Source organism: Phoenix dactylifera, unplaced genomic scaffold, assembly GCF_009389715.1.
Source record: "Phoenix dactylifera cultivar Barhee BC4 unplaced genomic scaffold, palm_55x_up_171113_PBpolish2nd_filt_p 000309F, whole genome shotgun sequence".
Classification (NCBI taxonomy): Eukaryota; Viridiplantae; Streptophyta; class Magnoliopsida; order Arecales; family Arecaceae; genus Phoenix; species Phoenix dactylifera.
The window spans coordinates 220259-246720 of NW_024067781.1; the positions used below are offsets into that span (position 1 = coordinate 220259).

General features: G+C 38.8%; 1 protein-coding gene across 4 annotated transcripts; it reads right to left on the bottom strand.

The window, feature by feature from the left end:
- Window positions 1-5927: 5927 nt before the first annotated feature.
- LOC103716589 (probable serine acetyltransferase 2) lies at window positions 5928-26247 on the bottom strand. Of its 4 annotated transcripts, none has more exons than XM_026808262.2 (11): window positions 25796-26247; window positions 24821-25018; window positions 24643-24697; window positions 23813-23908; window positions 23666-23690; window positions 16448-16542; window positions 13996-14162; window positions 11648-11713; window positions 9168-9241; window positions 9003-9062; window positions 5928-6388 (listed from the first exon to the last, which is right to left on the bottom strand). In XM_026808262.2, exons 2-11 carry the CDS (start codon window positions 24826-24828, stop codon window positions 6360-6362), a joined length of 675 nt encoding a protein of 224 aa, XP_026664063.1. In that variant the 5' UTR covers window positions 24829-25018; window positions 25796-26247; the 3' UTR covers window positions 5928-6359. The 4 variants fall into 4 exon arrangements, with proteins under 4 accessions (XP_026664063.1, XP_026664059.1, XP_008802857.1 ...); XM_026808258.2 differs by having other exon boundaries at window positions 24638-24697; window positions 25796-26246; XM_008804635.3 differs by lacking the exon at window positions 11648-11713 and having other exon boundaries at window positions 24638-24697; window positions 25796-26245.
- Between the last annotated feature and the right edge of the window lie 215 nt (window positions 26248-26462).

Here is a 26462-nt window from a genome sequence, read left to right on the forward strand (position 1 = left end):
GAGTTTGTTACGAATAAGGCCACACATGGCTGTCGCAGCCTCTTACGATTCCTCTATTCTCAGGATTCATAGGAGCCGTTGGTTGCTTATGAGGGGAACTTGGAGTGCATCATGGCCACACACGGCTGTGACCTAAGCCTAGTTGCTATAACTCGCCCTGGCCCACAACCCAAGCCTCTCTATCAGGGCTGGCTATCAAGGCGGTATCCACTTTCTTCGCAAAATTGAGAACCTCTCACTTAAGAGTATGAATGGGTTGTGTGAGGTCAATTTAGGTATATTTCTAAAATTGAACCGATTTAAACTAGTATTCCTAAAATGAAATTAGAACCGAGCTGAGCATCTACAAAAATCACTAATAAGTTGCCATGAAACTTATCGTTGTCAGATGATCCGTCTTTCCTATTTTCTAGGCTAATGAAGCGATCGGCAACAGATTGTATGCTAGGATGGCTGAAATTGAATACGTTACCAACTTTGGAGAAGATGAGGATGGCGATTTCACTGCCTGCACGAGCGAGCCTCTTTGCCTTGGAGAAGAGACCCATTCGTCGCTTGGAGAAGCAGATATCTCTCGCAGTTTTTTGGTCGATGATCTCGAAGGGGATCTTCCGGCGACCCATGAGGAAGAACAAAGGTAGGGTTTGTTTTCTTTTAGCTCTAATAGTTGCTTGGTGCAAGGACATAAGCGTCGTATATAAATAAAATATTTCCGACAAATTCGAGATTGAGACAAACTGGAAGATGGAATCCGATAGTGAATCGGCTTCTAATCAGGCATGGAACGACTAAGAAATCTTTTCTTTGTTTTTTTTTTGATAAAAAGGTGAGGACTCGATCTGGAGTTTGTTACGAATAAGGCCAGACACGGCTGTCGCAGCCTCTTTCGATTCCTCTATTCTCAAGATTCATAGAAGTCGTCGGTTGCTTATGAGGGGAACTTGGAGTGCATCATGGCCACACACGGTTGTGACCTAAACCTAGTTGCTATAACTCACCCTGGCCCACAACCCAAGCCTCTCTATCAAGGCCTTCTATCAAGGCGGTACCCACTTTCTTCGCCAAATTGAGGACCTCTCACTTAAGAGTATGAATGGGTCGGGTCAGGTCAATTTAGGTATATTTCTAAAATTGAACCGATTTAAACTTGTTTTCATCAATTGAAATTAGAACCGAGCTGACCATCTGCAAATCATTGATAAGTTGCCATGAAACTTATCATTATCAGATGATTCGTCTTTCCTGTTTTAAGGAAGCGATCGGCAACAGATTGTATGCTAGGGTGGCTAAAACTAAATACGTTACCAACTTTGGAGAAGATGAGGATGGTGATTTCACTGCCTGCATGAGCGAGTTTCTTTGCCTTGGAGAAGGGACCCTTCCGTCGCTTGGAGAAGCAGATATCTCTCCCATTTTTTTTGTCGATGATCTCGATAGGGATCTTCCGGCGACCCATGAGGAGGAAGAAGAAATTAGGGTGAAGATCAGAAAGGTAGGGTCTGTTTTCTTCTAGCTCTTATGGTTGCATGCTTGGTGCAACGACGTAAGCGTCGTATATAAATAAAAATTTTCCGGCAATTTCGAGATAGAAACAAACTGGAAGATGGAATCGATAGTGTTGCCCAGAGATGGTCACCCAAGAGGGGGGTGAATTGGGTGTTTTAAACTTTTTGTCTAATTAAAAGGAAACAAAACACACAAGTGTATATGCTAAAGTGAAGATAAAGCTATAAGCACAGTCAATCGCAAACACGAAGATTTATAGTGGTTCGGAGCTTCCACTGCTCCTACATCCACTCCCCAAATACCTTTGGGAATTTCACTATAATCCGCGATTACAGTCCGGTAGTTTTGCGAGTGCACTATCCAACTCGTTGTTTTACACCGGGCTAACAACGAACCCTACAATCCTCCAATTTTACCTAGGCTTGGGATGCCTTTCCCTTGTTCCAAGTCCCTTGACTGGAACAAGCACAATAATGAAATGTTTTACAAAGATTTAAAAGCTCTTAATGAAGCAAATATAACAATGAGAAATATCAAAACCCGGAAGAACCCTTTTGCCGTTGGAAGCGTGGGTAATGGTGGCTCTTCCGATGTGGATCGCGTTGGCTTGAATGTGAGCTTTGAATGCCGAGTGGGAGTGAGTAGTTGAGCACGAAATCAGATGGGAAAGCTTGAAAGCACTTGATTTCTTCTCTTGAAAGCACTAACTCCCTTGAACCTCTTTCTCTTTCTTCTCTCTTGAATGATCTTGTGTTTGGTTGGTGAGAAGTTGTTGGAAGGCACTTAAAAGCTCCCTTTTATAGCCCAAAAAGCAATAGATCCGTTAGACACAAAAATATGACCGTTTGAAATTCAAATTTACCTGCAAAAGTGTGTCAGTCGCGTTCCAGGCGCTCCGGAGACGTCTCCGCTTCAACGCGAGACGTCTCGGCTGTATAAAATTTCTTTTGACGTTGTTTGGAGTCGACTCGGCGCTTTACGGGGACGTCTCTGAAGAAGAACCACTTGAATGCTTGTTTTTCTGTTATTCTGAGAGAGTCGGCTCGGCACTTTTACGGGGACGTCTCGGGATGTTTGTGCTTTATGCATGGGGAAGACTCCGCGACGTCGGGGACGACTCCGCCGTTTTATCAATGAAAAACACGTCCTCTGGAATCCCCTGAGAGAGTCGACTCCGCGCTCTCTGGGTACGACTCGGAAAGTTCGCTTTTTACTCGTGGGGACGACTCCGCGTCCTTCGGAGACGACTCGCGCGCATCCCTTGAAATCGGCCTTTCTGCCGTCTCTGAGAGAGTCGACTCCACAGAGTCAGGAGTCGACTCCGACCCTGCGAGACGCCTCGCCAGGTGCCGGGGACGTCTCCAGACGTGCCAATTCTTCCTGTTCGTGCCAGAGACGTCTCTGGGACAACCCGGAGGCGTCTCGGCTGTCCCTGATCTGTTTTCTTCATCTTAAAAATTCTTAAAAAAATCCTTGAAAAATATGAGAACATGCCTAGACATTTCTTACCAATATTTTTAGATAAACACCTGAAATCCTCAAATAAATTGTTAATACACAGGGAATTATACTCTAGTGTTTTGTATTCATCAAAATTCATTAGGGGGTCAACAGATAGTGAATCAGCTTCTAATCAGACATGGAACGACTAAGAAAACTTTTCTTTGTTTTTTGGTTAAAAGATAAGGACTCGATCTAGAGTTTGTTATGAATAAGACCACACACGTCTGTCGCAGCCTCTTTCGATTCCTCTATTCTCAGGATTCATAGAAAACGTCGGTTGCTTATAAGGAGAACTTGGAGTGCATCATGGCCACACACGGCTCTGACCTAAGCATAGTTGCGATAACTCGGCTCTAGCCCCCAACGCAAGCCTCTCTATCACGGCCTGCAATCAAGTCGATAGCATGGTAGCTCGCCCCCACCCCCCCAAAATGGCCGAGTCAGGTCAATTTGGGTGTATACCTATGATTGAGCCAATTTAAACTATTTTTCAAAAATTGAAATTAGAATCGAATTGACCATCTACAAAGTCACTGATCCGAAAAATTCTAATTGGTTCAGTTCGATTCGGTTTATTAGGTTGATGTTTAGCGGGTTAATCTAAATGAGCTAGGCTAAATCTAAATATAAAAGTTTTATTTTATAAAAAGTTGATGTTTAATCAACCGGACTAAATGGGACGGGCTGAGTCTAAAGTGGTATCGAGGGACAAAAAGATATTTTTTTCTAGAATATACTTTAAAGTGATTTCCATTGAAATGTGTGACATATGACCTAGGTAGTGAGTCTAGATGCTAGCAACCTCTTGCAAGTTGCAAATCATTTGCCAACTAGTTCTTTGGATTAAGAAGGAAAAGTTTCATATTGCAAGAGATTGCTGTCTTGTTTTATGCTATAGAGTGATAACCTTGATTTTGGTACCAAACAAAATTGGATGACTATGATGACTACTTTTTTAGGACATCATCCAAATGTGAATGGGATGGTGACCCATTTCCATTGCCTTTCCTTTCTTTTTTGTCTCAATTGGAGTGGATTAAGAAATTTTTTTGAAGTTAAAATTATTCTATCTTGTTTCAGTCGTAGTAGTAGCATTACGATCAAATTAATTAAAAAAATAATCAAGAGATAATGAGCATACCTCCTCATATGCAAGCAGCACTAAGGGGTTGTTTGGTTGCTTGAACAGATCATCATAAAACATAATTTCTTGTGAAATAGGTTGTAAGAAATCAGGAGAGCACTTCTTTTGAGAAAACTTCAAGTTTCAATCTTGTTAAAATAGGTTTAAAAAAACAAGCAAGCAACCATATTTATATATCTCATTAATTTTGATTTTTTTTGTGAACCTGTTTTACCAAAACTTAGTTTATTTTTTGACTTTTACCTCCATCTAATACTAGGGCCATGTGGTTTCCATGAGCACAGGCTTAGGTGCCTTTTGGTGTCAATATATCCCAATGACAAAAAACTGATACCTACGTCTGAGTCGACCCCGAGCCCGATGTCGAGTCACCGCCCACTCCGACCGACTGCTTCTTTGGAGGCGAGCACTGGCAAGCCACCTTAGCCAGCTCTGCTAGCCATCCGAGTCCGGCAGAGAGCTGGGCAAACTCTGACGGTCAAGAGGGGATTGCAGCCTAGAGGAAAACAACACGGGCATAGACTTGGTCATCTTCCTCGGCCGTGGCAGCTCATTTGCTGCACGTGGCGGCCGGATCCGTGTCGCCGCCAGCTAAGGGCCGAAGATCAGCCTCGGAATCTCCTCCCTCGAACTCGAGTCCAGCTCTTCGAGGTCGCTTCCAGTCTCCACCACCATAGGGGTGGTGATCCACGACCGATCCTGCCCCTCCTCCACCAGTACCAGCGCCGAGAACCTACATTTCGCCTCCACGTGCCTGATTTACCCGCACCTGGAGTAGAACTCTAAGACATTCTCATAGAGAACATTTGAACTCCGGGCAGCAACGACGTAGTGGCATCGATGGCCACCTTCATCCAAGCAAACCCGATCATCCTCTGCTACTTTGTGACTCTGTCAACAGCAAACAGCCGGCTTGCCACCGCTGCTGTCCCGAGAATGGTCTCGCTCGACCAATACTCCACCGGAAGCCGAGGGAGTCGGATTCGGACCACCATTGTCTTCACGACATCAAGGCCTCGCACAAAGTCGAGAGCCACCCACGGCCCTCCGGTGAGAGGCCAATTTCCATCCGTCGTCGACTTGAACTTGAGCATGAGGTGGTCGTCGATGAGGAAAACTGCTTCCACCTCGGCCTCCATCTTCCCCCGGACCGCTACGTCTCGAGCCACCCAGTCCGCCGGCACTCTGCAGCCAAGACTTTGGACCACCACCGCCCGACCCTCCCATTCCTTCTAAGATGCCTCAATAGGCTCCTCCGGCAACTCAAGGACCGCTCCAGCTGTCGAAGGTTCTCCACCTTTGCCTAAGAGATCTGGTGAGTCGCCCAGCCTTCGGGCTTCGCTCGGGCACCCGACTCCTCCCCTTGCATCGGCTGAGCCCGGCTTCCACCCGCGACCGCTCCAGCCACCGCCTTCTCAATCCTCATCTTCTCCATCTCCGCTGTGCATGAATATCAAAGCAATCACCCCTCAGAACAAACTAGCCGTTTGTGACACAATAGGAGTAACCCATCCTTACTTTAATGGGTTAACTTTGTTAGGGCATGTGAACCCTGCGGGCCTCACGCTTAAAGATACTGCAAACACTTAAGTTCCAAATGCTATTTTAAGCATCAAACGCAACAACAATAAGCTTAGTGGCAGAAAATGCATTCCAGAGAAAATTGCAGTCAAAGAACACAGGGAAAGGGTTTATGTCCACACAATGAAATAAATCCTATATCTTACTATCACAGAAATCATAAAATTTGATTATATACCTTCTTTGCTTATCATTTTCCTCCAAAAATAGATCTTGCTTATTCATCATTACACCGGTGTGAATAGTAATTCCACGAAACAGTTTCTATAATTTTTCTCATGACTTGCATAGAGGCCTCATTTCAAAAGAAAATGAAAGCCATACTCAAACATCAACAGACATTGTTATACTGTATTTCATACAAAAAATTTTTTGACAGCTCAATTTACTATAACCACAAGCACCATAAAATGTCAAGTAACATTATTTTCGGAGTTGGACCCCTCCCGGGAAGATTCAGATAAGCTTTAAGAATGGGCTGTCTAACGCTGCATTAGGCAGCCGGTGACGTTTGATAAGTTACACCAAACCTTGCTTGTGACTATGCAAGAACATACAAGAAAACAAATAGGTAACTGATCTGCAACAGAGGACTGCATCATATATCTAACTCTACATCTCCGATTCAACTTTCCTTTTTGCAGTAAAAAGTCCCTGCAAAACGAAGCAGATTAAGTTTAAAAATAACTATCATTAGGAACACAATTTAACGAAAAAATATTTATTTTTCTAGTCGGCAGAATATTATAATAAGGGTGCTACGAAGCATTTCTTTGATCACAAAAGATAATTTGAATAGAATTGTAAAATTGGATTCTAAATCAAATACATTAGAGCTACTTCAGAATAATTAAAAAATTGTTGACAATTCTATATATAAATAATGTTTACTCAAAATGTTTTGTACATGAGCTTCGCCCATGAATTTTCAGTAGAATTCTCCATTTATTTTATATTTCTTTTCATAAACAATTTATTGACTACATTTATCACAAATTCACACTGGATGCACAACTAATATGATTAAATCTACATTGCTGCAGAACTTTCACTAACATTTATGAGGTCTAAACCTTAAGGCAATAAGGTAAAACAATTTATTGACTTCGATTAACACATTGACACTGGTTGTGCAACCAATGAGTAAATCTACATTGCTGCAGAACTGCATACACCTTAGGCAATAACATGTATAAGGTGTAAGCCTTAAGGCATTTGTCTTCCACAATACACATCCTAAGTGTGCATCAATCTTGATGTTTACTGTCCAGAAAACATCTCTCGCCTACCAACGTTTCAAGTCGCCTCGCACATCATATAGATTAGACATGTATTTCGCCCTTGAGTTTGGTCATATACCTCTTTTACTCTTTTTTATAGAAGTTTGGTGAGAATGCTGCCATCTGGATTTGTAGCCAGCAACCCTCCCATGTGCAGAGGCCAAGAGGCTTCCAAATTCCAACCGAGCTAAGTCCAGCTGGCTTTGATAGGTAAATTATCAAACGCAACTTGTGTGCCTCCCGTATGATGATTTAGAGGTCCAAGGTGTCACCTAACAAACTCTTAAAGTAACATTCTTTATATTGGAAAGCCTCACTATTAAGTCTCGATGCATTTGAAGCATGGTATGCCGTACCAGCCCAAACCGAGCAGTATGGGCATACCGTACATTACTGGTTCAGTAACGGTATCCAGTATTGGTAGCATACCGACACTCGGTACCAAAAAAAATATTTCTACCGTACCATACTAATACTATGCTAGTGTGGCACCGCTATGGGGTTCGGTACCGAGACGGCGAACCTTGATTTGATAAGTTCCGTTTGAGAGATGAATCTTAGATAAGCCTTTTTAACTAATTCAATTATTCTAATTTGTACTACTTTACAATTCAAATGAATGGAGATCAAATGTTTTCAGAAGAATACACATTTCTAAAATGCTAATTCATCTTATTCATAGATTAAATGAGATGTTTATAATATGGACTATGATACAACATGAAATAATAACATACCACATTTGAAGAGTACTCCAAATTTCTAACATGTATGTTATGGAAAAGGTTCAATAGTCAAGACATCATATCAAATAACACACAAATTCAACATGTACCATGCAGACCTGGGGGAAAGGCAGGTAAAACTAGAAAAGTTTTGGGACATGGAATAAACATATAAAAACAAGAGATTTGTATATAAAATTCAAATGTTATTACAATATGCACACGAAAGATCCTTTTAACTGGTTATTGGACATTAAAGTGGAAGCTTGTAAGTACACAAGCGAATATCATTCACAGCCAATGATATTTATGTAAAATGAGATCAAAATTGGCAGCCTTATATATCATTAAAAAATTTGGGGATTGTATCTAAATATCATATCATATACTAAAATGGCATGGTTTTCCCGTTAAGGAGGTTTTGTGCAAAAAAGGTAGAATATACACACACATACATACAGAAAGATAGATAGATAGATAGGAGCGATTATAGTGAAAGACAAAAGAAGACAATGTGATAGGCTATTTGGATCAAGGTCCGCCGTACCGGTACCGGTCGGTGTACCGGTGGCGGCCCGGACCGGTACGAAATCGGTCCCGTACCGGTCCGTACCGACGGCGTACCGACGGCGTACCGATCCGTACCGACGGCGTAGCGGTCCGAACCGGTTCCGTACCGGTCCCGTACCGGTTCTTCAACAATAAACTACCGGTACCGGATTCCACGCTAATCCGGTACCGGTCCCAGTCCGGACTGGTACGTACCAGCCGGTACGGACCGATACGGCAGACCATGATTTGCATTACTGCACAAAGTCAACTTCAAAAAAGGAAAACAGCAACAGCAGGCTTGCACCATGCCTAAACCTCAGACAATCGATTGCATAATACCTGATCATTCAGAGCAATATCAGCACAAAAAATAAGTGCTTGAGAGAGCTGTTCCCTCAATGCTATTTATTGATTATAACTCAATCCCATTTATGGATTATATTGCAAAGTATGATAATCCTTTTCACTCATACTAACTAATAACCAAAAAGTTTATGTGCCTTGAATTTGCAAAATTTAATTAAAATTTTGACTGACATGATTTGACACCTCATGCTTCTCTCTTTTCTTAGAAAACTTCTTATGGCTTAGTTTTGATACAGACAAGGCTTGTGATAGATTAAGATGGAAACCACCATGTGTTTTGTGAAATGATGGTTAAATGTCATTATCATGAAAAAAATTTGGATGCAATGGAAGGGAAATACTCACCATTAGCTCTCCCATCCATAGAAGAAATAGCTACATGTTCAAAATAATCCTTCCTAGCATCTGCCGTTGAAATAGCATAATATAAGGAATTAAAATTAAGCTAAGAACACCATTAAATTGTGCAATTATAATACCTAAAGGAAACTTCTTTTGAAAACTACTTACCATGCTTCATTGTTAGAGATGGATCTTCATCTTCTAAATAACCAACTACCCTTGCAGGATTTCCTACTGCCATGCTTTAAATCAAAAAATAAAAGTATATCAAATATTTCAGTGCCAATAGACATCTCCTGCTGCTCTACAAAATGGTTAAAGTAAAAAAAACTAATATTTTCTCATCACAAGAAAAGACAAAAGTGACCTTAGCAACTATTTAAGCAATTCATGTTCCCAATTCACAAACATGTCAGTATACATTGAAACTTTGTGCAAACTGAAAAAGAAAATAAAGCAACATTCAACACATCTAACAAACAATAGCTTTTCTGGAAGTTTCTTCTTTTGAGGCCCAGAGATACATATGCTTAAATCATGCCAGAGGAGTGCATTAATGCACATAACCATAAGTAACTCTATAAAAGAAAAATAATATACTAGTACTTTAAATCTTCCATGAGGTGTAGATTGAGAAGCTATTTTGATAAATGTTATATTATAAATTCTTTAAAAAATGAGAGAAGAATCATGAGAAGAATCGCCATGAAAGAAGGAAAAGATCATGTAAACAAAAAAATCGATTAGATTCCCATATATCTTAGAACTACTTACAATTTAGATCAAGATCCACCATATCATCAACCATATCTTTCAACCAATAAAATGGTTTATTAAGGTTATGATGCTTGAATAGTGAATGATAACCAAATTGCCACAGTAAGCACCATATCTTCTTATAATTGATCAATATATAAACGAAGGTGTGAGAGGGCAGTCAAATCAGAGTGCCTGAATATAAGCTTTGCATTGTTTATGGCCCTGCCCAACCCAAGAATACAGGTATATATTGATAAACACCAACCAACGCCGATGATGTCTATGAAACAACATGGTCATACATTATCGTCTTAATCTAATAATTTAGAATCTAAACTAATATACTGAGGGGGAAAAAAGAAATTATTAAAACTCTCGTGAAGTTCAAAGTCACTAAGAGAAAGGGAATAAAGATAGAGATGAAAGAGTTCCAAGAATGTTGTACCAAAGTTTCAAAATAGTCAGGTCCCATGATAATTTTAGGTGGTGATTGACCTCATGTTGACTTCAAATTTGTTTCTATAAATGCTGCATATGGCTAGCAATGGAGGAAAGCTAAAGATTGTCATCAAAGTTAATTAGCTTAGCAACTTTATAAGAAGAGACATTTCTTTGTTTCAAGTGAGTATCCATCTTTATAAGAATTTGTCCCATCCAATGTATCAACATAGTTTCCTCTCACCTTTTATCTCTTATTGCACTTCTTTTTTATTTTCCTCACACATATGGTAACAAATCAGGGCTTTACCACCTAATGTTCCTTCAAACTAGAGTGGCCATTCACATGAATATCTCTTCCACAATTATTTAGTTTAGTTTCCAATGAAGCAACAAATGAAGAAAAGTGATTCCACGGAAAATTGTGAGACCATGAGAAGGCTCATTCAAGTACAAATAATTTTATTGCATTGAACTTGTGCTAAAACATTGTATTATTTATGGAGCCATGATTATGAACATCTCACGGCATGGATATCCTTGATGAAATCAATTTTCTTCCAAATCAAGCATGGCTAAACAAGGATTTAAGTCCTGAGGCATCCCACCTTCCTGAATGTTGAGATGGGACAGGGATTGGGCAACCACCGTCCCAAGTGTTGGGACGTTGTGTGCCCCTTTCCATGGGATTTGAGTCCTTCCCACTACTTCTAATAGAAATTGATAGTATAAATTGATAGACATGATGATTATGGCAATCACGGTATTCCAGTTCAAGTAGTATTTTGAATATGAATTAGTATTCTTGCTAACTAAAGCTAGAATAAATATTTTCATAAGTTTCAATGCCATTAAGGAGGGAATTACAGTAGAAGATGATAGAGTTTTAGAAATTTCTTGAGTCTCAAGGTGCTTTATTGGGATAAGGAAATTTACTAATTTCAAGCATTGCATTTCAATTTCAAATTTGTATTCTCTATATATACCACATATGGTTGGGGAAAAAGTCTTTAAAATTGTCGCCAAAGTACGATAGTAGAGTGATTCCTGCCCCTCGAATGAGTGGGGGTTCCTAATATAGGTTAGTGAGTCCTTGACCTTAAGTCCCAAATTTTTGATCATATGACGATGTCTGTCAACATAATTATATTTGGAAGAATGAAGGCCATTGTCATCAAGTTTGGAGAGTAGAATAGAGTGATTTCTATTTTTTGAATGAGACCAACTACTTAACTCCTGTTTCATTCTATCCTCTTAACAAAAAGAAGTTTCCTCTTTTCTTCTATCTATTTTCTCTACTTCTTCCTTTCCTCTTTGCAGCATCACCATAGCATATGAGACCATTAGCTAATTACTTTTTATAAGAACATTTAAAAAGAAAACCGCTGAGGTTAGGAATCTCTGATTTTATAGATTGAAAATAGTATTCAGGCAAAGAATTGCTTTAGTACCTTCCACAATCAACTTCCTCTGAGGCTTTCGCTTCAACTTCATCTGAGCCTTTTTTTTCTTCCAATCTGACTAGATGATACAGGTGAGACCATGTTACAAGTAACAAATACTGCTGATCTAATACACAGCTTCTACAACCCAAATTAATTTTGAAAAGTATTAAAAGAGGGATTGTCCAAGTTCAAATTCATTATCACAAGGCTATCTAACTATAAATAACCAGTCAGTCCTCAGACCTACAAAGATACTTTTTGTCTGACCTACTAATTCATCCCAAAATTCCAACAGATCAACAAGAAGTCAATCAAAAGATGGTCTACAAAAACGACCTAATCAACCCCATTTCTTCACTTCACAATATCCACAACATGCAATACATACGATTGCACATATATCCCACCGTACAATTGATCAAAATATCAACCGTTTTCAGATCCCAATCACATGCGGACTGTCCTTTACTCCCATCTTATCCATGTTGGCAAAATCCTATTTTGGGGAACTTTCTTGTTTACAAAGACTTTCAGGATGCCCATTCAAATCTCATAGATATCCTTTCACCAACTAAAATCCTCATGTTGGTCTATCCACCTGGTTCCAAATTACCTTACGTAATATTTCCTCCAGATATTGCTTCTCTCCAGAAGTTAAGTGCTACCGGTCTATCATCATTCTCCACTTCTTGAAGGGTATCTTTGAATAATGTCATTATCCAATATGTAAAGACATAGTCAATATTGACATCTTCCAACATGCATATCCTTGCTCCATTTTTAAAATGGATTGAAGGTTCCTTATTAAAAAATGGAAAAATATACTTACTCACTGTTGTTACATCTATATGGCCTCAATTGAATCAATAACTTTCCATGGAAACCTCAAAGTCTTCTACTATTGTTCTTGTCTCAGTCTTTCTATTCTATCTGGAGTAATGAGAAAGTTTAGCATTGATCTATACCCACGATTGGTTAAGGCACTTTTAAAAAAATAGCCGCTTGATCAGCCTAGGTGCTTGCCAAGGATTAGGAAGTCCACTAGCAGCCCCCTTGGTAAGGGCCCACCACCAAAGCAACTTCCAGCAAGCATCAAAGTGGCCATCCATATTGAACCATATCTATAACAAGTAACACACTGACAGGTAATCAACATGATACGAGGGCATCTAATTCTAACAACCAATAAGTATTGCTTTGATACGCATGCAATGGTATTGTGGTATGACCTTGTATGAAGAGTTTAAATCTTGGTATCAGGCCTCATCCAACGTTTGCTTCTAGGATAGTATGGTAGCAGGACAAGATGGTAGAGTCAGGATGCAATGAAATAGAAAGAAAAAAGAAAAATAAAAATTGTCTCGATACATCCTAACACTTGAGATGCACTGGGATATCCCAGTTCTTGGTCTCCTGTTGGAACAGTAATGATACCAGCAGTACCCTCTTGTTTCTGATGGTACTTAAATCCTTGCCTTGTACCCTGCTCTTTAAGTTCCTAACCTGATTCCCCCCATATTGTGCCTTTGTTTTCCAGGCTAGATAGTCTAGAACCTTCCCCCATTGGTACTTTTGTTAGAAGTTTTGGAGTTTTAATGATTTTTTGTGATTTTTCTTGGATTATGTAAAGGATTTTGTTGATCTTTCTTGTTTATCCAAACACCAATCCTTGCAGCTGGCAAAAGCTTCAAACCTTTTTTAAGCCCTCCCTCCCTTAGTTCCATACTGTAGAAAGAAAGAGAGGGAGACTACCATTTATTAACCACCTTCTCTTGATTCAGGCTTCAGGTTCTCTTGTGATCTATATTTTTGGCACCTTTGCAGAATGCCTTATGCTAGTACTTTGTGGCTATTCATTTCATAGGAATAGGTCCAACTAGCTATTGGGTTTCTCAGTTGACAGCCTATTGTTGTCTTATCTCCAGGCTGACCATTTTATAGAACTGTAACATCTTCCATACTTCCAATCAACAAAAGGTTAATTAAAAAGCAAATAAAGTTAATTAAAACAAAAAAAAATCAGAACTCTATATCCTAATATAGAACAAAATAGCAATATTTAAAGCAAGATCCGCTGTACCAGTACTGGTCGGCGTACCGGTGGCGGCCCGGACCGGTCCGTACCGGTTCCGAACCGGTCCCGTACCGGTCCGAACAGGTTCCGTACCGGTCCGAACCGGTCCGTACCGGTTCTCCAACAATAAACCACCAGTACCGGATTCCACGCTGATCTGGTACCGGTCCCAAGCCGGACTGGTACGGCAGACCATGATTTAGAGTTAAAGAAAATACAACAAACTGAAATATTTTGAACACGTTGCCTCATCAAGAAAATAAGGATACTTATTTTGAACCTGTGGGGAGGCACATCCTTTAATACAAGGGAACCAGCTGCAATCATAGCACCATCACCTACTACAATATTACCAAGGATTGTCGTACCAGCTCCAATAAGAGCACCTTGACATATTTTAGGGTGTCGATCTCCAATTTGCTTACCAGTCCCTCCTAATGTAACACCCTGTGACCAAATTTTCACATGTAGAGGCATTCGTTTTTAGAAATGAAAGGTTTAACATATTATTAAAGATAAAATAATAGCCAAAGAAACCAAAAGATAAGTAACAATCTAGATGCTAATTTTAAATACACTAATTTGAACAAGAATGAATAAATGGTAGCAAAGTTATTAATTCCTCAATAAAAAAGGAAAATACAAAACAAGATGGACAAGAACTACAATGATTATCAGAACAAATGTAGGCAGAATCCATATTCTATCGGCTCCTCTTTACCTTTGAGATTCTGTTTTCTTTATTTATTAGATAAAACATAAAGGGATACACCTGTCTTTCCCTTAGAAAAAGGAAAAAACAAAGAAATATCGAATTCATTGTACTTTCCCTCGACATTTCAATTGCCTTGTTGTCACAGCTAGTTTCTTACTTCACATTTAAAATAAGTCTAGTGCTCACTATGATGGATTACATATCCAATTTTAGCAATCCAACCAGTCAAGCTAAAGCCAAATATTGTCTCAAGGATTTCACATTGCTTCATGTGAAGTATTAGTCTTTGCACAATATTATACATGGCACACCTTATATTCAATCAATATTGACCTTAGCAAAAGGAAAGCAATAAATATATGAAGATATTACAGGTCTTAGTTTCATTTCACAAGTCAAGGAAGTCAGTAGTTTCTTTTGGTTGCAGAGAAAGCTAGTAGTTGAGATAAGAGAAGCTGACTGCTACAGCAATGAAGATATACCTTTTGACTGGTAACATAGTTTAATAAGTAGCTTCAATTAATTGACAGGTCTATATGTATACTATAGCAGTGTGCTCACCAAACTACATCAATATCTGCCACTTATTCCTCATTGTATTGGGTAAGAAGAAAAAGAAATGAGGGATGTAACAACATAAAAGAGGAAAAAAAGAAGAGAAAGAATAAAATGGAAGGTTTGCTAATTTTTTATTTCTACATGAAGGGTGCTTGAATTATTTTAATGATGAATATTCACTCCTTACAAAGGTTCATCATCATTTGCCTATGATAGGGTGACAGGCCAAAAAAAATTCAATGCAAAAAATAATTTCAACTATCTCCCTCAAGCCTTCTCAACCGCTGGCCTCACATTTCCTCACTAGTAGTCAGGTACTTACCCCAATTAGGACTTCATGGGGTCGCACTGGCAGAACAAGTGTAGCTACTACCTTAAATATTTTGGTTGTGTGTTACCAAATTAGAGCAATGCCAATAGTGAATGGTCAAATCATAAGTTACTAAATGATTCTTCATGATTAAACAGAACTAAAGCATTTTTAACAGCAGGAATAACAAAAGGACACGAGATATTAGACTTGGACCATAAGTGAATTTAAAAATATCCTAGCTAGTTACATGTCCAATACAGAACTAAACCACAAGTTAACAGCTGCAGAAACTTCTGACGGACCTTCAGTTCCAACTCCATATTACTACAAAATGATGCTTATCTTTTACTTATACTAAACAAACACCTTGGTGCAGTCATAAACAGAAGTTGTCAACAGTAGGTGAAAGATGGGTAGGGCTAGCTTGGGTTGGGTTGGGTTGGGTCGGGTCAAGTCAAGTAAGGACTCTTCGACTAGTACCCGCCCAAAGGACAACCTGACAAAAATGTCCCATTACCTACTCTGATGCACATGACTCAGCTGGAAACTATCCAACCCAGGCCATCTATCAACCATTGTTAAAAATCTTACCCACAAAAATGACCCAACCAACACAACCCTAAAAAACAATGATCTCATGACTTGAGTTGGATGAAAGCTCTGGTGCATACTTGACTTATTAAAATCCAGGTCAAGAAACTTGACTCAACCCTGATCCAAACTGAAAAACTCCAGCATCAAGCCCAGCAGAAATAGGGTCCTGTCTCATTAAGCTTTTCAACAGGCAGTTTTTACCACCTGTAGGCAACAAATCCCTATAAAGGCCCAAATATTTTTCAGAATCCTATCTGAAAGATAGAAGGGCCATATGTGTAGATTCCCTCCAGAAAATTATGATTGTCAAAGTTCAGCATTTTTTTATCATCAATAAACTTCTATTTAAATTTAGTCTAAAGAAGCTGATTCTTGATACTGAAAAACTCACCTAGGTGATAAATTCAGTCAAGTTAGTCCCCCTAGAGTTTTTCCCCACAAGATACCAACAAGAACATGAAGCACTAGAGAGGCATTACAGGGAAGGAAAATGATTGCTGTCAGTATATCCATCAACACATGAGATGCATGAAAAGAAAGATGTATACTTGCCTGCATTAGAGAAACACAATTTCCTACAACAGCTGTTTCACCAATAACTAAACCTGTTCCATGATCCAATAATATTCCATCTCCAATTCTTGCAGCTGCATAGTATTATAACAAGGAATCAGAACTGAGTGTGACATATATTTCACAGCATTGGAGCTTCAAGCACTTGCTAAAACAAGAAAAAGAGCAACGGAAATGACATAAGTTGAATCTTAAGAATCATAAATAAGACAATATATGCAGATCAAGAGTGCCTTATTCTTAAAACAATATGAATACACATGTTGGTGATTTAAGTGATATAATTGTGACTATAGAAAAGGAACCGCTCCCTATAATTGGTGCCTAGCAATCTTATTTCAGTTCACTGGAACAGTTTCCAATTTATTTGACTGGACCAATCTAACATATTCATCTAGAATTGAGGGGCAAAAGTCTGTGACTGCTGCATTTTTTTTAAAATAAAAGCAGTGGAAGATATAGAAGAGGTATCTAGGCTAGAATGGACGCAAGGAAAAGCCATCTTTTTAAGGCTCTCAGTCTCAGGATACTACTGAGACCTAAATGTACTGATTTGGGTCAGTGAAAAGGCATACAAGAGTTAGTGAGTTTTGTAATTCGCATACATAAAACTATTAAATATGTTGTGTTAAAAGGGAAGGGTAGAACTGACCTTTTAATTGTACAGCAGTCAAAGATGAAAATGGATTTGGAAAATAACTAGTTTGGTAAAGTGGGCATCCTGACTAAATTTTAATGTAATTTGCCCCACCCCAAAAAATAAACTATTGAAATATCTGTTGATAAGGCCACACACTTACCATCCATCACATGTAAATCATCAAAAGTTTGGAACAATAACATATTTGGCCAAGTATTGAACAATACAATAATGATACAGGATACTAAAACCTTTTGAATTCTCAATTGTTCACTAGTGAATTTCTAGATTCTTGCCACAAGGCAAACTAGGCTGTTTTTTAAATTGAATTTCTGATATTGTGCCTTTCTTGATTTTGTGCCACCAACTGCTATGGGAAGTCAAAAATGTCATATGTTCCTTCTTTAAAAGATAAAAATGGGCCCACAACAATAAGAGAAAAATCTAGTGCTAGCTGTTACAGCGGAAAGCCTATCCTAAGATGACAGCATCTCCGTGCAATCTTGGATAACCCAATTTGTTGTACTGTTTTTTTATGATTTCCTTCTTTATGTGTGTAAGTCAATGAAGGGACCAACTTGCTTGTAAAATGTGTGACCCGCCTCTCTAGAGAAAAAGGGAGGCTCTCTATACATGGCACTAGTTCGCTGAAAACATCCCCTTGTTTGAACCCTTGGTTCAGCCGTTCTGATTCCCCTTTTCTCTCCTTTTTCCCTTCTCTCTATACACTGTTCATTATCCATTTTTCTCTTCATTTCAGGTTTTTGTTCTTCTATTTACTGCGCCAGTCACAGATCTAGTCACAAGATCCAATTAAGAAGCTTTCAAACCCCTAATCCTCACAACTGACACTATATCCACTCTAGATCTGACAACCTACAGGCCGATCAATAGAGATAGTAAAATAGAACCCACTGAACCTTCTTTTTGTCCGTTCGGATCAATTAGCATATCTGGGTTTGAAACCTTCGGCAGATGACCATTAATAATGCATATTACCCCATGGTCCCCATCAAAAAGTAATCCTTCAGAATTCCAAACCAACGAACAACTAGAGATCTACAACCAGATACATTACCAAATTTTATCTCTTCGTACATTCTGCAGACGACTACCACACAACCCTCATAAACCAGTCATAAACCCATAAACAAGATTCCAGTATCATCCTTGATTAAAACTAACCTACATACCCCATATACTCACCTGAACAAAGTATCCTAGCTCCTCAGTCTACCTATTTCCTTATTGAAACTCTAAACTAGCAATATAGGGGTGTGATCAAGCTGAACTGGGTTTCTGATCAAGCTTGACTCACCTGTTATTTGATCAATTTAATCTTTGTTGCAAATCAAGCCAAACACAAGCTTGATCTATCAGCTTGATAACCTCCAATCAAACTGAAATCAATTCAAGCTTGAATTTAGCTATTTCAAGCATGATTCAGAGTTTCAAACTTGGTTCAAGCTTGATTGAAGTTTAGTTCCAGCTTTCAATTAAAAGTTAACTAATCCAAATAATTTAATTTAGAAGACAATTAGCATTTAATCATAAAACATAAATTTTGAATAATTTTTTGGTATAAATTTAGAATAAATTATTAAATATACTCCAAAATATATGATCAGTTCATAAACATAATAATTTATTATAACTATTAAGTAAAGCTTTTACATGGTAGTCTAGATCTAATATATAGTACCATACATAATATATAGTATATTGTATTTTTCAGCCTTATAAAGCCACATTTAATCTAACCGGATCAATTGCCAGGTTAACTTGAATTAGATTCAAGCCTATGAACAAAGTTCAAGCTTGATTCAACTTAATTCAAATTGAGATTTTTTTGAGCCTAAATCTAGCCAATCTCAAGTGAGCTCAAGATCCTCAGAGCAATTGATGGCCCTACTAGTGTATCAAATCATTTTGCACTAGAGGGTAAAATCTAGAACTTAGTGAAGGTGTTGAATTCTTGCTTGATGCTGCACTAGGCTATTTATCTTAGTAGATCAATTTTGGCTTCTTCAAAAGCATAAAGTGTATTGAGAAAAAGCAACCACTCTCTTTTTCTAATTTTGCTTGTAGATGAAGCATTGGAATTGCAGCTGGCCTGCATGTGCAGGGAGGGGGGTGGAGGATGAGAACACATGCTGGGGTAGTAGTTATTCATTTCAATTCAATGAAAAACTATTTATCTTCCTATTTGTTACTTCCCATCTATTTTTCTGGTAAGATGGATATATTATACTATTCAAACTTCCTTTCTGGTCACTAAGATCTTTAAAGGCTATGCAAAGATTAGTTGCATTACCTTGAAGAGAAGATGTCAAGTTATACTAGAGAAAATGAAAGAACTATGACTTCTAAAAGCCCTTGGCTGGGTTTTAGTTTTGAAGTTTAATATGCTATCTTGGTTACGAGGGGCCTGTTAGAAGCATGTCCTACAAGCCAATGTGGCTGGCGCATACTTGTAATCTGGGGCATAAATTTGTAATTTGACACTTATTAATAAATAAGATTAGGCAATTTATTTTTCATTCATGTTTGCCTGTGTCCATGAATCGTCCAAGAAATTAATAGATGATGGCACATATTCTCAAGGAGTTGAGAATTTGAGGCATGTGTCATTAGATATTAATTTCTAAATGCTCCTGATCGATGGATCCATCACGTGGGACGGTGATCGATCCGATGAGATTAGTGCATAGATCACTTAGATGGATGAGTTTCGAGTCCACAGTGTAGAGACACTAGAGTGATTATGCAAGTACTTGTTAGATAACAAAGTACTGAGCGTGACCAAAGAAAGTAATCACATGGATGTCTATCCACTCGTCAATGACTACTCATGCTGCAGTTGTATGACTGGTCCTTTGACCGGCGATGCCTCAGCTATTCACTGTGAGATTACTGTAGTTTGACGAGCATGTGAACTTGGGCCCTAGCCATTTGGATCCTTGTGGTGCGGATTGGCTGCAGTAGGTTCATTTTGGAATAGGGTTGCATTTAGATGGGATATATCGACCTTGATAGATTAGGAGTGATCATATGTAATTTATGAGACTGAGTTCGATAAATTTCTGGTCAGGTATTTTGGAAAAAGAGTTTTCCATATCTCGAATTGGAAGTCGAATAAATTTGACATATGACAGATGATGGGGTTTGACGAAATATCCATAACCTCCGTCACGTCGGAATCCATAATAGAGGGACTGTATCATACGCTAACTGCACCTAGAGGTTCAGACATTTCATTCTGCTAGGTTGCCACCATATATTGTTAGGTATCACTAGTGGATTGTAAACTCGAAGGCATTCACTTGGTGATCAGTGAACCCTGAGAGTAGAACTGAAATTGTTTCAGTCCACTGAAAAGAGTTTCAGTGATATTAAGATAGAGATCTCAATATGTCTCACTACCAGTCAGAATAGAACCTATGGGATCACACACATAGAGGATTTAATTAGTCAGACTATCATAATTGTGATTTGGAATCAAAATTAAAGTCAATTATCAATATGATTGGTAATTGAATTAACCCACTAAGTGTTAGTGAGTTAATGGAAGAAGAATTAAGTGGAATTGATTGTAATTGGATTGCAATTGGACTGATTTAATGAGCCAAATCAAATTGGATTTGACCCAAATTGATTTGGGTACATAATTGGGTAAATTTGATTAAACCAGGGTTTGTGCGGATTAAAGTCCACATGTAATCGTAGGATGAATATAACTTAAGTCGTGTTCACACTATGCGGACTTTAAAGACCACATGGCATCGTAGGATAAAAATGTCATAAGTCATATGCGGACTTTAAAGACCACATGGCATCGTAGGATAAAAATGTCATAAGTCATATGCGGACTTTAAGGTCCACATGTCATCGTAGGATGAAAATGACTTAAGTCGTGTTCACACTATACGGACTTCAAAGTCCACTTGTCATGCAATGGTTGCATGGCACCATGGATACATGGATTGAACACTTGGCATTCATCCAAAGGTTGAGTAGTTATGTAGAGTTTATCTCTTAGTCTAGATAAGCTCTTTTGAAAACCCTAGACCCATCTATAAAAAGGGGTGGGGCGTATGCATCCTTGACTCCACGCCTCCTCTCTTCTTCTCTTCTCCCTTCCCACGGCAGCAAGAGGCTTCCCTCTTCCTCCCACGGCAGCAAGAGGCTTCCCTCTTCCTTCTCCAAAGTGTTGAAAGAAAGAAGAAGAAGCAAGGGAAGAGAAGAGATCAACTCGCCAAAGAAGAAGGGGTTCTTCCTTCACGCCTCAAGCCCTCTCTTCTTCCTCCCTTCTCCACGGCAGCAAGGGGACCTCTTCTTCCTCTTCATCCACGGGAGCAAGGCAAGGAAGATCCACACTTAAAGCTTCATCCCTCATCTTCCTCCATCGCGAGCAAGGTTGAAGAAGAAAGGGTTCTTCTTCAAAGAGGTATGTTGCTGATTTTTCTTCCAATCTTATGATAGTCATGAGAGGTCTTTGCAAGGAGCTAGCACTCCGGTAAGACCTTATCTCAGATGATTAAATCCTCATGTGGATACTTGTAGAGGCCGGACACGTGTGCGGCTTAAACAGGAACTTAGAAAGATCATCAGGTTGTGGTGTTCTACACCTGCAGAAATGTTGAAGATGGGATCTTCAAATTAATAACTTCTGATTTTTGTTTCAGTTTTATAAATCTTAGTCAACCTTCCTCAGATCCTAATCTACCCTCCCTAATGAGTTCAAAGGTCTTCTGGATTTGGATCCAGAAAAATTTTTTGAATTCTATGTTCCAAGGCGCGTTCATGCGATGAACGACATCCCGTGTGAATTTCGCTACGAATGTCGCATCGCACGGGGCGTATCTCAGCAGGGCCACATATATATAATGGATGAAATAAGAAGCCTTTACCCAGTGTGTATTACTCAACAATGAGAGGATCATATTGGCTTATTGGGAACCTAAAGGTTTCTAAAATGGCTACACTAGGAATCTCGGGGGGACATATGATGGAGCAGAACTCCTTGGGTGAGGAGTCAGGTTTAGGGTGGAAGGTGCATTATCTTCTCTTAGAATAAAATGTAGTATAGCATGGCTCTAGGTTGTAAATAGGATAGTTCTGCAGCAAAGTGAAGCAGTCAATCTTATAGAATGAAGGTCTAAGTCTTTTAGGTGTCCGACGGTATAATGTTGTGGGATGTGCAGTTGATGCTGTTGAGTTTTTGATAGTGTGTATCCAAGTAATTCAGGCAGGACGCAAGTCAGAATTTGAGGATTGATGTCTCTTGTAAAACAGGAAACCGAGGACACATCTTGACTGTTGTTCCACTTGATATACTCAACATTCACTTTCTAAATTTAGTGCCAACATTTGGGGTCTCATCAGACCATTTAAGTTATGGATCTTAATCAGTTTCAGTACTGACAATATGGTTTCTCGGGTACCCTGACAAAATCAGTCTGCTCATCTCACAAACACATATTCCCATGCTATCATACCCCAGAAGCTATTAAAGAGAAAAAGAAAAAACAGAACAATATCTCACTAGTAAAATATGGTGAACTACTTCTTAATGAGCTGGATGGCCGTCCAAATCTTCAATTCTCACCTGAGGTGGGTTTCTCTTGCCCTTCTTAGATGAGGGCCAAAACTTTTTGCAATGTGGGTCTTCGGAGAGCTACTGGTGAGTGAGATAAAAAGATGCTTTTCAAATATCACATCAAATCAAAATAAGATTGATGGCAAGTTTGTACTATCAATAAATCTAAGATATGGTCTACCAATGAAATCACAAAAGGTAAGAAACCAACATATAGAGATGGGCCCATGACATTACATGGAAAAGAAGATCAGCATGTAATGACATAGCTATCTTAATTAGCAAAATACTTTAGGCACAAATCAAGTAAATGATTGATTACCACTTCGTTTACAAGATGACCTTTTTCTTAACCTTTAGCACAGGCTTAAGACCATCCATAACGTACTCATTTCACTAGTCATGTTATGCAACCCACAAAGTCTGACAATATTTTACAATAAGCTCTCAACATGATTCCAACCCCCTTAGTTGGTGTTAAATTCTGGTGAACACAACTTCAGCATGTGAAAGGACTGCCAATAAACCTAAAAAGCATGATGGCATGTAGTAAATCTACATTTTTGGATCTTGATCATGCACAAGAAGATTACAAAAAAGACTGGAGCCCGGTTTATTATATATGCCCTTCAAACTACATCCATTTCAAGGTTCTTTCTTTCACTATTTATTTATACATTTATTTATTTATTTATTAAGGTGGAAACAAGTCCACAAAGTTAAAACAAACTGCCAACTTTCAGATCAACCAACATAACATGAATGACTAAGGACTATGACTAACAACATCACACATCTTCAAGTCATTGGGTGCCACATATGCCTTTTTGTACTAAGCATGCAAGTACTAATATGAGATAGTAGAAACTTCATAATGTAAAAATAACTCCTTTATAATATTACTAAATTTGGCACTTTCTAGAAAAGCATGACGCTATATGGAAAGAAGCAAAATTACCTGGGTGTATATCTACAGCAAAGACCTACACCAAAACATAACAAAGGAATCCACATAAGAAAGAAAAAATAATTATACACCGTCTGCTACTGCTGTTTAGTGAAGAGTATCAACAACAATTATGAAGGTAAATGTTTTGCAGATCACCTCACTAATTCGACTTTGCAATGCTAAGGCTAAGACCTTACGTCCTTGGTTCCACAAGGCATGTGCTATACGATATGATTGCAGAGAACGGTAGCCCTGAAAGAAAATAAACAAGCACTTAACAGTAATAAATACAAAACAATTTTATACGACATAGGATGAGTAAGCAAAAAGTACAAATGCCAAAAATCAATGTATAGATATCCATAAGCCTATTCATGAGCAAATGCCAATGGGACTTGGGTCCATCGGATGGAACCCCTCTCCTCAGTCCATGTTCTGGGATGAGGTTATTGGTATGAACTTGGAAAGTAGCATTTCCACTGCATTTCTTTAAAAAAGCAAGAAAGTAAAATTATAATTCTATAATACACATGCCAAGATATCATTTCAATGAATGGAAACCCTGAAAGGAAATCAACGAGTATTCCTATGAAGTACCTCATAAGACATAAAATAAGAAAGCAAACAATGCTTAAACCACAAATCAACAGTTAAAATCCATAAGGTCAATGATGAATACTACTGTATGGCTGTCTGCTTTCCACCCTAGGGGAAACCAAATGTCTAAAGCATTTGCTTCTATAATCCATGCAATATATCATATGATTGCAAAGAATGACAATCCTGAAAGTAAACAAACAAGTATGCAGTTCTAACTAAAGAATAATATATAGTACCAGATACTAATTCAAAAACAATATGAAGCACCACAAATGTCTACCCCAGCCAAAGTAACTACCCGTCTTCCTGCAACAGACACATACATACATGCATGAAAAGACCCACTAAGTAGCCATCATATATTGTAAAAGAATATTAAACCTTACGATATAACAGTGCCCAGCTATATGATGCACATGCAGGATCCCTATCTTTGAATGCCTGCATAAAAAAATTATTTGTACAAATGGTCCATGATCCTCTGTTAATGGCAAAAATTGTCAACTAATAAAGATAGAGATAAAAGTGAAACATCAGATACCTTCATTAAGGTAAAGGAATCACCTGAGCATCTAAACGAATGGATTGTTGAATACCTCTATCCTTTATCATAACATCATAAAAAATGTCCATTAGTTGAGTAGCCAGCAGTGTCGGGTTCTGGAGCCTGTTAGCGAGTACAAACCCCAATGCCCGCTCCAAACAATCATGAGATAGAACACTGGCATATAAGAAGCTACTTAAAATTGGCTCCCTCTCAGCCTGAAAGATATGCATATATACTGATTACAAACTGCGAGCACAAGAAAATCATTAACCTTATCTGCAGGGCATATCCCAACTACATAGGTCAAATTACTAAAAATCATACAAATTGATTAGAGCAACATGAAACTGTTGTAAGCATGAGAAAACCTTAATAATGCAAAATGATTAATGCCTAACAGCCAGATGAACATGGAAACTATAATAATGCATTGTGTATGATCAGAAGGTCATGCAGTTATTTAGATTTCGAGTGACTTTTCATGCCTTCACATTCTATGAGGAACTCACCACCTCCAACTACAAGGAAAGAAAAGAAAAAAAAAAGTAAAAGAAGGTGGCAAGCAACGGAGGATCAATTCAAGTCTTATTATATCTCTTCACCAAAAGAAAAAAAAAAGGAAAAAAAAACAAAAAGAAAAAAAATCCGATGGTATCTGTTCTAAACAGCATGAGACTTTAGCAATACGGGGAACAGGATCATCATATACCTATTTTTAGAGTCTTGTCCCTGTTCCTGTTTACCCTTCATAGTTTTTACCATCTATGGATAAATTAACCTCCATGACCATGTCAAAATAGTCGCTTTTAAACAATCGAAAAGTACTAAAAATTAAAACTTCCAATTTAATATGGACAGTCCGCATTGGATGATCTGCTTTGTTTGACTGATCGTATAATTTCCGATGTATATATGCACCACAATTGAAATTTCTTTCTACTGCCTTAGTCAGTTGACAAAAGGAAGAACAAAAGAGAAGGAAAAAATACGACCTCGGATTTAGCTTCGTCCCTCATAGAGTCCCAAATGGGGTCTCCATCGGAATCGAGGACCGTCCGGGCAATGGAATTCGGCTTCGAATGCCCCATGGCGTAGATGGGGAACATGTCCTCCGACCAGCATCTCCGAGTCCTTGAAAACGAACTAGAAGAAGAAGAAGACGAAGAATCCCTAGTCTTGGAATTGACCTCCTCCCCGTCTTCCACTTCTTGGATAACAAGGCAGCCGCACGACATCGAAGACAACGATCGAGATCTCTCCGCCCGCGGAGGAGCTAAGATCCAGGGCCTAGTTTTCTTCTTCAGATGCTAATTTCTCGGGTTTCGAAGAAGAGGAGGAGGACGGGATGGACTTCCATGGCCGGACCTCCTTCCTCCCCCGAGCAACCGACGGAGGAAGGGAGAAAGAAGAGAGCAGAAATGAGTTGCGGGGAGCCGAAAACGTCCAGGCAAAACGCTTTTATAAAAGTCCGTGCCTTTCGGGAGAATCACGATTCTGCCCCCATCCAGGTGGGGCCCAGTCGGCGTGCAAGCATTGACCACTCGAGGTTTGACGCAATGCAAGAGAACTGTTTAGGAATTCGCAGCTCCTTTACTTGATTCTTTATGGCAATAATGGATTGATGCAATGCATGAGAAAAGAAGCGTGTCATTTCATCAG

Excerpts from the sequence above, each read along its gene's own strand:
- LOC103716589 (XM_026808258.2), bottom strand. The coding sequence starts at position 26,038 with ATGTCGTGCGGCTGCCTTGTTATCCAAGAAGTGGAAGACGGGGAGGAG. Across the intron at positions 14,163-16,447 it reads ATTGTGTTTCTCTAATGCAG|GGTGTTACATTAGGAGGGAC; the intron begins GCAAGTATACAT and ends ATTTGGTCACAG. Across the intron at positions 6,389-9,002 it reads TATGGATGGGAGAGCTAATG|GGACTTTTTACTGCAAAAAG; the intron begins GTGAGTATTTCC and ends TTCGTTTTGCAG.